A 16,604-nucleotide genomic window follows, 5' to 3' on the forward strand; every position below is an offset into this window, starting at 1 on the left:
CAGGTGAGTATGAGGGACAGGGGGGATGAAGGAGGATGGTAAGCCGCCCGCTCCATGGGAGAAGGAGCGGGGAGCGGAGGGGGGTGGTGGAGTGATCAGCCATGCATACGGGGGGTGGAGAGATGAGCCATGCATAGGGGGGAATATGATTCATGCATACAAGAGGTGGGGGTTGTGAGCCATGCATACAGGGGGGCGGGGGGTGGTGGATATGAGCCATGCATACAGGGAGGGAATTATGAGCCATGCATACAGGAGGTGGGGGGGAATTATGAGCCATGCATAGGGGGATATGAGCCATGCATACAGGGGGCGGGGGGGATATGAGCCATGCATACAGGGGGGGAATTATGAGCCATGCATAGGGGGATATGAGCCATGCATACAGGGGGGCGGTGGAGAGATGAGCCATGCATAGGGGGGAATATGAGTCATGCATACAAGAGGTGGGGGGATATGAGCCATGTATACAGGAGGGCTGGGGGGGTGGATATGAGCCATGCATACAGGGGGGGGAATTATGAGCCATGCATACAGGAGGTGGAGGGGAATTATGAGCCATGCATAGGGGATATGAGCCATGCATACAGGGGGGGGAATTATGAGCCATGCATACGCGGGGGGATATGAGCCATGCATATGGGATGGGAGGAAGATGAGCCATGCATACAAGATGGGAGGGGGCATTATACACTATTGAGCATCATATGGGGTCTTTATACAGTACTGAACATCATGTGGGGTCATTATACAGTATGGAGCATCATGTGTGGCCATTATACAATATGGAGCACTGTGTGGCTATTCTACAGTATGGAGCATCATGTGTGGCCATTATAATGTATGGAGCATCGTATGTGGCCATTATACAGTATTGAGCATCATGTGGGGCCATTATACAGTATTGAATATCATGTGGGGTCATTATACAGTATGGAGCATCGTGTGTGGCCATTATACAGTATGGAGCATTGTGTGGCCATATTTTTTTGGTTATAATTATTGTATATGAAACAGTGTGATCAGCAGTGCTAAATGGGTGTGGTTGGGACTTGGATATGGGTGTGACTAGTTGTGAAATGGGTGTGGTAAGAGGCGTGGCCTAAAATTTGCCGCGGCACACTACGTGCGCCGCAACCTTTATACCTCTTTCCCTTCGTGAGTTGGGAGGTATGGTACCGCATTTGCCAGATCACAGCAAGTGCCGCAAATCCCATAGAGAATAAATGAAGCCAAACGCAGTGTTGCCGTAAGTGATCTGTTACGCGGCAGATGCGAAAAAACTGCCCGATCTGCGGCAAAAGGCTATTTTCACAACAGCGATTCTTGCCTAAGTCACTGGCGATAGTGTCATACTCACCAATGGGGGAGGCAGCACTAAAAGTGCCTAGGGCAGCAGAAACTCTAAATACGGCCCTGAATCATATAATACAGTGGAGAAAAGACATAGAGAAAAAAAAAACACTCTCCACCATCAGATGTAAGGAGGAGATCAAGAAGGGACCACGATCGATTCCCACCAACGATTCAAGTATACCACATTCAGCAGTCTTCCATTATATAAAAAAGTTTTTTAATACACATGCCATTCTCATCCTTAATTATCTATATCTATCAAGTTCATCAATATCATGAGGTCAACACAACAAAAAAGAGCCGTGGCTCAAAAACAGGAGGGCACCGCTAAATAAAGGCATACAAGATTGGCTCCCCTCAGCGAGTCAAAAGGATCGTAGCCAGAGATAGCTAAATGTATCATTGATATATAACCGATTCTTAAACATTCATTATTAATGATGTATAATTATTAGATAGAGTTCATTACTATCGGAGAACTGATATAATGAAGCGTTGTGGTCCACAGGAACACCTAACAAAAGGGTACTATTGGAGTGAAAAGGCATATAAGAATTTCTTCAGACTATTTAAACATAAAGACTTTAAACCAATTACCGTACTATAAAAATATTAGGCATGAAAATATATATAAAATTAAATTGGTATTATTCTTAAAAAAAAAAATTATAAAAATCTCCGTAAGGGGCATATAAGACATTTTCTTCAGAATTAGACATAAAATTCATATAAAAATATATATTAGACATAAAAATACAGAAAATAGATAATATTCTTTTAAAAGAGAATAAAAGGCACTGCTCCTAATAGCCAGTTTCCTACTCCACACTGATGAGGGGCAAATACCCCGAAACAGCTGTCTGTGGACGGATACCATGTTTTGGCATAGGTGGTTTTCCTTTATAGGATGCTGCCCTTCCCGTGGTTGTTCCTTCCCAGTGAAAGACCTGGCTATTCATTGCTTGCGTTGAGAAACACGTGATGGTGTCTCCGCGGCTTTTCTACATGCATTTGCATATTTCCCTTAAGGGATGGGGGCAGTGTTCTGCATCACTGCGTTGAGAAACACGTGATGGTGTCTCCGCGGTGTTGGATGTTTTGATCGATCTCCCAGAGGTCATTCATCCTTATGTTTATAGCCTTTTCACTAGGCACTGCTCCTAATAGCCAGTTTCCTACTCCACACTGATGAGGGGCAAATACCCCGAAACAGCTGTCTGTGGATGGATACCATGTTTTGGCATAGGTGGTTTTCCTTTATTGGATGCTGCCCTTCCCGTGGTTGTTCCTTCCCGGTGAAAGACCTGGCTATTCATTGCTTGCGTTCAGAAACATGTGATGGTGTCTCCGCGGCTTTTCTACATGCATTCTTTTAAAAGAGAACTATAAGAAAACCTCTGTAATCTCATTCAGTCCATGCGGTTTTAAAGTATTAAGTCTATAAATCCAGTAGATTTCTTTCCTATTTAATTTTTGGGCTCTATTAGGGACATCTTTAGGAATGTGATCTATTGGACTTATTTTTAGATCACTATATTTCTTATGTACAATAGTGCAGTGTCTAGACAAATTCAATCAATAGGGAAGTCAATCTTAGGTGCAAAGGTTGAGAGGTTCTTCCAACATATTGTTTGCTACATTTACATTTGATTACATAAATGACAAAATCGGTAGTAGTTTAAATATTGATTGGAAAAACTTCCTTTGTAATAGATATTATGCTAACAGATTTGTGATTGATAATATAATTTTAATTTAATTTTTTTGTCCACGTCTGAAGATCCCTTTAATAGGATTATTGATAGCAAAATTAGATCTATTTGTTGATGATTATAATTGACTGGGAGCAATAATACTTTTAATAGTGGGTTCCCTACGAAAAGTGACACGGGGATTTCTTGGAAGAATTTTACCAAGAACTGGATCATTCAATAATATGTGCCAGTTTTTTTGCAAGAAATTCCGTATGCCTTCGTGTTCTGAACAAAATTGTGTAACGAAATTCAACATGAATTTATTTTTAATTCGAGCTGCAGTTTTGTTCATAATAAAGGAGTCCTGATTTAAACCCACATAATTATTGTAGGCTCGTTTAAACAAATCACCTGGATATTTTTGAGAAATAATCGCGCCTGTTCTTTAAAATCTTCATCAGTACTACAGTTTTTCCTGATCCTCCGATATTGGTTATTAGGAATGTTTCTGAGCCATTTTGAATAATGACCACTCTTGTAATGTATGTAGCCATTTGTATCTGCATCTTTGTTAAAATCTTATTCTCTTTGATAAAATTTGTAATATGTAAAAAAAATAATAATTTAGGGGTTATATAATGAGGAGGATAGACCCCAATTATTCTCTTTAGCTTGTTTTATGAAGAGATCGATATCATTGTTGGTACTGTCCCAAATAAAAAATAAATCATCGATAAACCTTTCAATTACTATTTGTTTGTGCCATTTATAATTCAATATATACTGGTCCTCAAAAATCCTCATAAAGAGATTAGCATACGTAGGTGCTACCTTCGAGCATATCGCAGTCCCTTTTGCGTGGTGATATAAAATCCACTCAAAGGTAAAATAACTATTCTTTAAAATAAATTCCAATCCTTTCAATAAAAAGTTTTTTTTGGTCTCCGGAAAGTCTATCAACAGATGAAAGAAAATTATTAAAACACAAGAGACCTATATCATGCAGTATATTAGAATATAAAAGTTAGACACATACATTGTGAAGATAAGATATTGAGGTTCCCAGTGAATTTTCTGCAACAATTGAATGAGATGTGTCAAATCACATCGCAGGGAAAAAGGTGAAGCTGACACCAGAAATAGCACTTCTGAACTTTGCTGTGTGTCCCAAGTGCACACGGACCTCCATTCTGGCCCAAAACATATTAGCTGCAGCCAAATTGCTAATACCCACATTCTGGAAATCTACAAATACTCCAACATATCAGCAAATGCTAAAGAAAATAGATCAATTATACCACACGGCTGAATTGGTGGCTCTGGTGAACCACACACAGCTCAGGTTTAAAGAGATTTGGTGCCCTTGGACCTCGTTCAGATCGAACAAATACCTCAACAGAGATGAATGATAACATGATCTGAAAGTCATAATTCATGATGCCCTCCCCCCCCCCTCATGCCTCTTTCTCTCCTTCCTTCCTTCTTTCCTAATAGTTCTACACATCTTTACCCTTATCGCAAACTCTTCATTTCTTTCTTAAATTTTAGAATAATAAGAGTTAATGTATATTTAGTGTACAAGAATGGAACGTTTGCTGTTTATTTCCATCATTACTTCTATGTTTATTGTTGACATACTCAATATTCTCAGATACACATCCTGAAATTGGTTAAAGAGAAAACTCCTTTCATTTTGTCTTGTGTTATGAGATGTTCATGGATATGCTTTGTGCTTTTCCACTGTACTACTGTTATCATTAGATTGCTATATACATTAAAATTCAATAAAAAGATCATTGAAAAGAAAAGATGGGGGTGCGGCCCCCGGCGTCCCTGCCGCTCTGCTGTTCCCGGCGTCGGCGACTGTAGCTGCTGGGTTGTGGAGCTGCACAGCACAGCTTCTTCGATGGACTAGCGGCCAGGTACGGCACATCCATCCTCTATTGATATTATACTATACAGTCCACAGAGCTGTGCGGCGCTTCGGCTGGGCGGTTCTGGCTGTCGTCGGTGTTGGAGGCAGCTGGTCGGTGGGGGAGCCGGGTGTCGCACCACCACGAATCAGTCATTAATAACCTATCAATGTTAAAATCCCAGCTAACCCTTTTAATAAAAGACTATATTTTTAGAGATGTGTCAAATCTCTTAGGTGACTGGTTAATTTAAAACATGTGTTTTCCATACTCCTATCTATATAATGAGAGAGGTTACTGGTGAGAGAATTAATTCCAGAGATGTATTTTAGGTAGATGATTAAAGAACGGTACCGTGGGATTTTTTACACAAAGAAACTTCATTTCTTTTTTTGTTAAAGATATTTTTCAATATTCCTTCTGTAATTAATTTAGTATAATTTATATACCTCCTTACAATAATCATTACGATCTTGTATTACAATCCCGCCACCCTTTTTGGCTGATCTGATTACAATATCTGTGTTCTGAGAAAGTGATTTCAGGCCTGTGTTTTCTTCCGCAGTTAAATTAATTTTCTTCCTGGCAATTGGTTTATTAGAAAGGGAGAGTTCTTTAAATTGTTTCTGTACGAGATCATTAAAAAAACGACCACCTTTGAACAAGAAACATAAGAAAAAACATCAAGACTGAGCCAAGAAATATCTTAAGACTGATTTTTCAAAGGTTTTATGGAGTGATGAAATGAGAGTGACTCTTGATGGGTCAGATGGATGGGCCAGAGGCTGGATCAGAAAAGGGCAGAGAGCTCCACACTGGGGCAGAGAGCTCCACTCTGACTCAGACGCCAGCAAGGTGGGGTGGGGTACTGGTATGGGCTGGTTGTTATGAAGTGGTTTAGGAGCAACATGGGACGTGCTCTGGAGGAGGTGGTACCTTTACTGACCGCAGACCCTGAACTTAACACAACAACTAGAAGTAGCTGTGGGATGTTCCTGTCACTCCCTAGACACCTCGTCACAGCCGGAGGACTAAATACCCCTAAAGATAGAAACAGGAAAGCTATCTTGCCTCAGAGAAAATCCCCAAAGGATAGACAGCCCCCCACAAATATTGACTGAGTGGAGAGGGAAATGACATACACAGAATGAAACCAGGATGTAGCAAAGGAGGCCACTTCTAGCTAGATAGATAGAACAGGACAGAATACTGTGCGGTCAGTATTAAAATACTAGAAAAATACACCACAGAGTTTACAAAAATCTCCACCACCTGACTAAAGATGTGGAGGATAAATCTGCTTCTCCAGAGCTTCCAGCTTAACTGAATAAATCCATACTGACAAGCTGGACTAGAAAAAACACAGAATGTACTGAACTATTAAGTCCACAACATATGGACTGCAAAGAACCAAGCCAGGACTTATCTTTGATGATCTGGTCAGAATAGCAGAGAAATCCAAGAAGAGATGTGAATCCAACCAGGAACATTGACAACTGGCACTAACTGAAGGACAGAGCCAGGCTAAATAGCCGAGCCCGAATAGACAATCAGTGGAAGCAGCTGCAGACTGCTAAATCCAAGGAGCAGCTGTACCACTTATAACCACCGGAGGGAGCCCAAGAACAGAACTCACAATAGTGCCACTTACAGCCACCGGAGGGAGCCCAAGAGCGGAATTCACAACACTGGTATCATCAAAGATGAACTTGTGGGACCTTTTCAGGTTGAGGATGGAGTGAAGCTCAACTCTCAGACCTAATGCCAGTTTCTGGAAGACAATTTCTTCAAGCAGTGGTACAGGAAGAAGTCGGTATCGTTCAAGAAAAACATGATTTTCATGCAGGACAATGCTCCATCACATGCCTCCAACTACTCCACAGCGTCGCTGGCCAGTAAAGGTCTCAAAGAAGAAAAAATAATGACATGGCCCCCTTGTTCACTTGATCTGAACCCCATAGAGAACCTGTGGTCCCTCAAAATGTGAGCTCTACAGGGAGGGAAAACAGTCCACCTCTCGGAACAGTGTCTGGGAGGCTGTGGTGGCAGCTGCAAACAATGTTGATTGTAAACAGATCCAGCAACTGACAGAATCTATGGATGGAAGGCTGGTGAGTGTCATCATAAAGAAAGGTGGCTATATTGGTCACTAATTTTGGGGGGGGTCTTGTTTTTGCATGTCATAAATGATTATTTCTAAATTTTGTGCAGTTATATTGGTTTACCTGGTGAAAATAAACAAGTGAGATGGGAATATATTTGGTTTTTATTAAGTTGCCTAATAATTCTGCACAGTAATAGTTACCTGCACAAACAGATATCCTCCTAAGATAGCCAAATCTAAAAAAAACCCACTCCAACTTCCCAAAATATTAAGCTTTGATATTTATGAGTCTTTTGGGTTGATTGAGAACATAGTTGTTGATCAATAATACAAAATCCTCTAAAATACAACTTGCCTAATAATTCTGCACACAGTGTAGATGAAATAACTTATCTATTTCAGTATCTGTCTCTCCCACATTGATGGATCTTGAGGCCAGATTAGTTTCATTTAAAATTAAATGTCTTTTCAAGGTTGGTTTCCTAATAAAATCCTGAAGGGCCAGAAAGAGATGAAAATCCTTTGATTTATTTGTCGGACAAAATGACAGCCCTTTAGAGAGAAGTGTTTTTTCGTTTTCTGTGAGTTCATGAGTTGATAAATTAAAAATATTTGTGGGGACCATTATATCAGGCTTTCTTCTTGTGTTGAAATTAATTTTCCTCTTTTTTCCCCCTTCCTCTACAGCCTCTAGTGCATTTTTTTCTTTTTCCGGGTTTGGGTGTAAAGAATTGATTTATTTGTGTGTCTTTGCGTGAAAGTGCATGACGTAAAAAAGGGACTGTGGCATTATTATCTATGTTGGTAATGTCTATTACAACTGTGTCAGTGCATTGGGTAGATGAAAGCATGCTAGTAGTAGTGTCAAGAATAGATAAATCTAAAAGTGTTTCAGGGATAGAGTCTGAAAATTCCATCAACCCCTTTCTGACATCCAACGTACTATCCCGTCCATGTAACCAGGGCCCGTATGACCATGGACGGGATAGTACGTAGAAGCCGATCAGCTGCGCACACGGGTGTCCCGCAAAAAACAAGCCTCAATACAGCGTCATCAGCGAAAAAATTAAAAAAAGTTATAGCTGTCAGAATAAAGCGATGCAAAAATAATTATTTTTTATATAAAATAGTTTTTATTGTATAAAAGTGCCAAAACATAAAAAATGATATAAATGTGGTATCGCTGTAATCGTACTGACCCGAAGAATAAAACTGCTTTATCAATGTTACCACACGCAGAACGATATAAACGCCCCCTCCAAAAGAAATTCATGAATTGCTGATTATTGTTCATTCTGCCTCCCAAAAATCATAATAAAAAGCGATAAAAAAAGTCATGTGCCCGAAAAATGGTACCAATAAAAACGTCAACTCGTCCCGCAAAAAACAAGACCTCACATAACTCTGTGGGCCAAAATATGGAAAAATTATAGCTCTCAAAATGTAGTGATGCAAAAACTATTTTTTTGCAATAAAAAGTGTCTTTTAGCGTGTGACGGCTGCCAATCATAAAAACCTGCTATAAATAGTAAATCAAACCCCCCTTTATCACCCCTTAGTTAGGGAAAAATAATAAAATAAAAAAATATATTTATTTCCATTTTCCCATTAGGGGTAGGGTTACGGTTAGGGCTAAAATTAGGGTTAGGGTTGGGGCTAAAGTTAGGGTTAGGGTTGGGACTAAAGTTAGGGTTGGGGCTAAAATTAGGGTTAGGGTTTGGATTACGTTTATGGTTGGGATTAGGGGTGTGGTTAGGGTTATGGGTGGGGTTGGGATTACGGATGTGTTGGGCTTAGGGTTGTAGTTAGGGTTGGGATTATGGTTAGGGGTGTGTTCTGGATAGGGGTGTAGTTAGGGTTAGGGTTGGAGTTAGAGTTGGGGGTTTCCACTGTTTATGCACATCAGGGGCTCTCCAAACACGACATGGCGTCCGATCTCAATTCCAGCCAATTCTGCGTTGAAAATGTCAAATGGTGCTCCTTCCCTTCCGAGCTCTGCCATGCGCCCAAACAGTGGTTCTCCGCACATATGGGGTATCAGCATACTCAGGACAAATTGGACAACAACTTTTGCTGTCCAATTTCTCTTGTTACCCTTGTGAAAATAAAAATTTGGGGGCTAAAAAAATTTTTGTGGGAAAAAAATGAATTTTTATTTACACGGCTCTGCGTTATAAACTTTAGCACTGAGAAGCCATCTCCCTGCAGGACCCGGAAGGACCCCGTGGCCATCTTGGATCTGGGGGTCTCCATAGAGACCCTCAGGACAATGCAATCACATCGCGTTGTTCTGAGGGTCTGAGGTTAAGCTGTGATTGTCATCTGATGTACAATGTGTCAGTTTTCATGAACTTTGACACTGTTTGACATGTGGTTCCCCTTTGGCGCCAGATTTGAATGTGGAATCTATTTAAACAGTATGTAGTGGTATTGTACACTTATAGCATCTCCTGAGGAAGAAGTTCTATTAACTTCAAAACGCGTTGATAATAAACCACCATTATTTATCTTCAAAGTGCCTCGAACTTATTTGTACAGCAGCGCGGATGGTATGCACGAATTTCCCAGTCTTAATATCATGATTCGGTCACTGGTTTATCTGTGGATCTGCAGCAGCTGTCTACTCTGATGAGTTTTTATGCTCTAATGAAAATATACATCAGGTGAGTGCAATCTGATTGTATACCCTAAAATCTCTATTGGATAAGACCCTATTTGCGCTCCTCTCTGCTACAGTGTATCTTATTGGAAATGGTGCACTACATATACTATCTCCCTTTTCTAGACATATCAGTCTGCTTTTCAAATACTATGCAATCTTTCTCATGATTTCACCCTTCAAACTCTTTATAGCCACATGTAGCTCTTTCAAACGATAAAGTCAGCAATACCTTTACCTAGACAGTCCATTCCTCCGTTACGGAGAAATCAGTATTTGAATTTATATGGAAAGGAGTCTCAAATGCTTTTGGCTCATGAAAGCTCTTCTCAAACCTCTGCTCTCCCCAGCTCAATTCCCAGCCCAGCGACACCAGTGCGATTTCAAGCAAAGAAGCTGGCAATCAAGTTTGAGGATTTGCCGCTGGGCGGGGAATAGAGCAGGAGATAGAGAAGAGCTTCGAAAAGCTCTTCAGCCCCTTTTCGTATAGCCATTCAAATGCCGATTTCTCAGGAACGGTCTGTCATATTTGAATTTAACAGGCCACATTTTTTGCAGGATGAGATGACATTTTCAGTGGTAGCATTTTTTTCCCATACAATTTTTTGATAATTTTTGCTTTTTTTTGAGTGCCATTCATCATTTAGGTTATGGTACAATTTTATAGCTGGTCACCTTGTTGTAACAAATGTCTAGGTCATGGTCACCTTGTTGTAGCAATGTCCCCATCCTTGTCACCTTTATGCTGCAAATGTCCCCATCCTGGTCACCTTCATGTAGCAAATGTCCCCAAATCATTCTCACCTAATCTCGCTCCCTCGGCGAACAGCGACCTCTTCCTCCTGCACAGCCAGGGCAGCGTATGGCAATGATGTCATAGAGCCCACGCCATGGTCAGCCATCCTTTGATGGTCTCTGAGCTACAATACATTTAATTTCAATGTTCATTGGAAGCACATTCAGCTAAAGTGCTGGCATCGGCAGCCCCTGGATCAAGCCACCATAGTCACAGGGAGCTATGGTGCTGGCGGGCCGCATGATGAAGACTCAGGGGCTAGTATTGCTAGATTTGTCTTTGAAAGAATTACATATGAATATAAATAATTGGCGGGGGGTAGGGATAAAATCCTGATGACATTCCCTTTAACATATATAGAGAGTCATAGTAATAATATTTTTTTTACTTATATAGCAGAAACATATTCTGCAGCACTTCACAATTCAAAAGGGACAAGTGCAAGCAATAACAAGCATTACAGAGTAACAGATAGTTAATCTATTCATACAAGAGGCGTGAAGGCCCCGAAAAAAAGTCTTAAGACATTTGAACAGGTGGCAGCAAGGGTCCAAATAGCAACAGTCTGTAAGTTTTTATTTAGATGGTGAACACATTTTCAACCTTTTTAAATTGATCTCTTCTTTTTCAGTCCACAATGTCCCCAAGATATCAACTTTGTATCCTTGGTGGGAAGGATGGAGTGAGCACCTATATTTATGAGAACTTCCTTCTTCTACGCCAAGAACATTTTTGCTTGGGTGGCTCCAAGAATCGAGCAAATTTATTGAGGTGGAACTGAATTCTACTCTTAATTTCACAAAAATCCGTATACTTCAGTATATAGATGTTTTGCAATTTGCTATGCACAAATTCAGCTAAAGGTTTACTTTTAAAAAATAATTCATATACACAAAATTTCTCACTTGTCAAAAAGTACCTGCCATTCGGTTCTCCGAGTATCTCCTTTTCACAGTGGTCAAACACATTCTTTCTAGTATCTTCACTCCAGGAAGGGTCTCCCAAGTCATCTTAAGTGTTTTAGGTCACTATGCACCAAGACAGTGCAGCACACGTTGTCATGTCTTGATTGTCACAGCCTGTGTGACAGCACAGCGCACGATGACCTCCAAGTCCTAATTGAACATGACAGCTGAATGGGGAAAACAAGAAGCGTGGAGGATAGAACGGAGGGATGCAAGGACATCGGAACAGGTGGGTGGCGAGTTTCTTTTTATATCCTACACTTGCTATGCTCTGGGATCTGGAAAGGAGCATTCCATACGTGGAGAATACATTTGCTGCGAATAAAATTTCCTTGTAAAATCCGTGTGATTTGGCAAATTCGAATGGTCAGATCCGTTCATCTCTAGTTGCTCCTGTTGAGCATTATTATTATACTACTGTTAAGAACTTTTTAATATTTTCTTTTTTACTTGATTGCGCTGTTTGATAGAGATGGCACTTGCCGCAGTATGCTCATACGTTCCGTGAACCTGCCCGTTCACTGTACAAGTCAGTTCCACACTGATTTTTCTTTTAGCCAAATTCTTCAAAATGACACACATAGGCTGAGTATTTGTGCGCAAAATTAATGAGGCTCTTTTTCTAGTCATATATCTTTTTAGAGCAAAAAGTCACATGATCCTTTAAAATGTCACACTACAGACTTCAACAGCGCAAAAACAAAATTAGACAGATTTTGATTAAGGTATTGAAGTACAATGGAGCAAAAGTTTTGCCACTTTTCAAAACATTATAACGTCATTATAAATTAGGTTAAAACCTTTAGATAACGAAAAGCACGTCCATAATGCCGAACCAAAGAAGAAAACAAATGGACAAAAACAAGTAAAGTTAACTTAAAAAATATGCAAATTAAATAATGACTAAAGTCACTATTAGAGAACAGATTACTGTAGAAAAAAAGGTGGAGACAATGATAAATCAGGGTCTTTGTGTTTCTATACACATCAGATATTTGGCCAGTCCTGATGAAATCATCAGGTTCGAAAAGCTTTTCTCTAATTATGCTTGGGGGCCTTTAATCTAGAGTTGTATCTCTATTAACAAATAACTCAATTCAGCGGGAACACATGCAAACTGGAGGAACATATGTTCCTTTAATGTTTCTTAACACATACATATGTGGAGGAACATGTGTATGTGTTAAGAAACATTAAAGGAAACCTGCCAAGTCCGATAATGATGCTTTTGTGCTGAAAACGCCCCCTCGGCTTATACATAAGTCATTGTCCCAGAAAGATGGCAGGGAGGGGGAGCAGAGGCAGGAGCCGAGCAATCACGTGTCCCCCGCCCATTAAGGTGATTAATATTAACATCTCTCCTCTCCCATAGGCATGGAGTAAATATTCGTTACCTTAGTGAGCGGTGACATGTGATCGCTCAGAAGGAAGAGCAGCTGGCGCCGGAACGAGATGTAGTGAGAGCATGCAGGGAAGGTAAGAAGGCTGTGGGTTTTTTTGTTTATTTTTTTTATAGGAACCATGCATACTGGGATAGGGGATAAGGAGCCATGCATACAAGGACTGGGATAAGGAGCCATGCATACATGGACGAGGAGCCATGTATACTGCTGTAAGGGGATAGGCAAGGGAAGCAAAACTCTGCAGGAGACAGTGCTTTTAAATTCCTGCAGAGTCAAGCCGTGCCTCCCTATAGCCGGGTGGAGACTCTCCAGCAACAGGAGGATGTAGCAGTGCTGGAAGTGCTGCACAAGACAGCTCAGAGAGATTGTTTGACACTGGGAGGAGCAGAGCGGTGCTTGCAGTGAGTAGGACTGCGCTTACAAGTCACCAGCATGACAGCCTGCTGTACTGAAAGTGCAACACCCGAATACCTTTTCTGTTTACTCTAGACAATTTTGATCCATTACTATTGGCATACAGGTAATAGAATGGTTAGACCAGTCTCACCTGTAAGCCTCATAGCTGCGGTGTAGAACTTGAGAAATTCATTTATAATGTTTTATGTTAATGATTTCTTCTAGGCTCCGGGTCGTGCGGTTCCTGGTAGAAATCCCTGCCTGCTTTCTTCATTATAATGAAGCTGAGGCTGCTCCAAACAGGGCAGATGTCACCTGTATTACATAGCTGGCATCTGTCCTTAACAGCAGCAATCAACGCTACTGACGATCGAAACTGTTAACCACTGAATTGCCGCTATCAATCACTGACAGCGACAGTTAAGCTCCTCAATCCAGCAGCCAGACATTCTGTCAGGCGCACGTCAGCCCGCAATCTGATAGTGGGGAGTGGACGAGCTGCTATGACAGCTGTGGGGTAGCCCCAGTGTTACGGAACCCCCCAGCACCCAGAATATGTTGTGCAGTCATATGTATGTATAATAGGTTCCATGTGAGATGCATGTCCCTAATGCATTAGCCCACAGGCTGCGCCCCTGGGCAGAGGGGACAAGATATCCACCTTCTGATCTCCCCCACCTTTGTAATTCCCACAGTAAATATTGACAGGCTCCGGCCACCTGCGGCTATTGTAATGTATGTCTGGCCTGCCACTTTGCAATTGGCCTGCCCTCTGTATCTGTGTGATATATTCTGAGTAAAGTGTTGTCACACTGGAAATACGTGGAGAAGCAGTGATCTTTTATATGCGCCCATGTAACCAAGCAATTCCAGCCAGCGTCCTTCATTCAGACTCCAGCCAAAGCAGAGTGGACCTCCTGAACCACGGTGTGGTACTGAGAGAGGTACTCCAGCACGGTAGACCCCGTTACACCCAGTATCTGCCATGTGTTTTCTCCTGTGGTGTCCAGCTTTGTGACTGAGCATCAAAGAAGACTGTAATTTTTACCATTTACAGGAATATGTAGATATTGCTATATATAGTACAATACAATGATCTCAGGTTCAAGTCCCCTATGGGAACTGAAAAACATAAGTGACATGTAAAAGTAATTATGAAAAAATATGAAAAAAAAATATTCAAATCATCCCCCTTTTCACTAGATAAATATAAATAAATTTAAAAGAATAGAAAGATATACATGCAGGATATATGGTATTGCAGTGTACATGAAAGTCTGAACTAACAGCATAATGAATCTGAATGGTAAACGCTGTAAAGAGGTAAAAAAAATAATCAAAATGCCAGAATTGTGGTTTTTCGGTCACCACAACACTGCAAAAAAAGTGATCAAAGCGTCTTATCTACATAAAAAAAAAAGCCTCATACAGATCCGTTGACTATAAAATAAAAAAAACAAAACTATGCATTTGATATCACCGTAATCACACAGACCTGGCCTTGTCAGATCTGACATGCTACTGTCACAACGCAATTGACGCCTTAAAAATAAGACGCAAAAACAATGGCGGAATTGAGGGTTTTTTCCCCAACGCACTTGGAATTTTTTTGCCATTTTACCGATTGTAAAATGGAGTCATTCAAAACTACAGCTTGTCCTGCCAAAGACAAGCCCTTGTGTGTTTGTCAGTAAAAAGATACAAAAGTTACCTCTACAGTATTTGAAAAAGGAGAGCAAAGAACGAAAATAAAAAAAAACAAAAAAACAAAAAAGGACTGTGTCCTGAAAGGCAACGCTATTAACCTACAGATATGGGATTAATTTGCAGGTTAATAGTGTTCTGACGCTGTGTGTCCGCTGCACTAAGAGACCGGCTACCAGGAAGAAATTAACTTTATTCTTCCTGGCAGCCTCACCCTTTAATAAATATGACAAGCTTTATGTGGGATGGTTGCTTCAGCTGTCCTGATCATGGATACCAGGGCTTCTCTGTGGTGAATGTCTAATCCGGTAGAAGAAAGGGTTGTTGGACAACCGCTTTACGATGCAGTTATACTGTAAGTATAAAAGATGGAATTTTCTATATGCATAGCAAAATCTAGGTGTATTATTTAGATTACATTTGCCTATCGATACAGGATTTTTATTAATAAATTACTACTGCCCTGTGTGCGATAACTGATGTCTATCAAAATGTGATTTGTATATAAAACATTTCCCACATTCCAAACACGAGTATGGCTTCTGCCCTTTGTGAGCTTTCTGATGTCTGAAAAAATTTGATCTCTCTCTAAAACATTTTCCACATTCTGAACAAGAAAATGGCTTCTCCCCTGTGTGAATTCTGTGATGTCGAACAAGATGTGATTTTCCTATAAAACATTTCCCACATTCTGGACATGAAAATGGCTTCTCCCCTGCATGATTTCGCATATGTATAATTAGATTTGATTTCTCTGTAAAACATTTACCACATTCAGAACAGGAATATCGCTTTTCCCCTGTGTGAGTTCTCTCATGTGTAACAAGATTTGATTTCTGCTGAAAACATTTCCCACATTCTGAACATGAGAATGGCTTCTCCCCTGTGTGGCTTCTCTCATGTCTAACAAAACTAGATTTTTGGTTAAAACACGCTCCACATACTGAGCATGAAAATCGCTTCTCACCTACGCCAGGTCTTTGATGTTTAATATCACTTCTGGTACTTATATTTTTCTCAAGAGTCTGTGATGAATCAGAAGATAGGACATGTTGAAAAGTACCAGATGATAGTTCTCTAGTATGGAAAGCTGGTGATGTATCTGAGATAATGTCATACTCTTTGTAAGTAGTTGCTGTGATACCACGATCATCTGAGTTAAAATCTGAAAATATCATATATCCCTCTGAACCTCTGGTATATTCATCTGCCAAGAGAAAACAAAATATTAACTTTCTATACAAATGGTAGTTAAATTCAATCATCAACTAAGTAAAACAGTGGTGACAATAGTAGTTTGTGAAGCAGGTAATAAAAGATAACGCGATTAGGCCACCACGTAGTGCTCTTTAAAATTTTCATTCCTCGTTGAAGCCAACTTCTTCATGGCTTCGTGTTCACATCACCAATCTTTTCTAGTAAAATGTTCAGTGGGAAATCAAAAAGGACCTATAAGTCAGCACTACATGCAGTCAGGCACAAAGCTGGATGTGCTAATCCAGACTTGCTGCAACTGTAAAACTAGATTAGCACGAAAATGGAGGAAAATACATTATTCTCCTTAATCGGGGCTGTCAATCTCTGACAGTGGCTTTAAAAGCATGAGGACTGGGA

At 40.5% G+C, this 16,604-nt stretch overlaps 1 protein-coding gene across 1 annotated transcript in view; it reads right to left on the minus strand.

Annotated features, from left to right (window-relative positions):
- Positions 1-10,279: 10,279 nt before the first annotated feature.
- Positions 10,280-16,604, minus strand: part of LOC143766259 (uncharacterized) — a 70,687-nt gene continuing 64,362 nt past the window's right edge. Inside the window, 1 exon segment of the mRNA XM_077253787.1 lies at positions 10,280-15,968. Within this exon segment, the coding sequence (XP_077109902.1) occupies positions 15,446-15,968 (523 nt within the window). The 3' untranslated portion in view covers positions 10,280-15,445.

Source organism: Ranitomeya variabilis, chromosome 4 (genome assembly GCF_051348905.1).
Source record: "Ranitomeya variabilis isolate aRanVar5 chromosome 4, aRanVar5.hap1, whole genome shotgun sequence".
Classification (NCBI taxonomy): Eukaryota; Metazoa; Chordata; class Amphibia; order Anura; family Dendrobatidae; genus Ranitomeya; species Ranitomeya variabilis.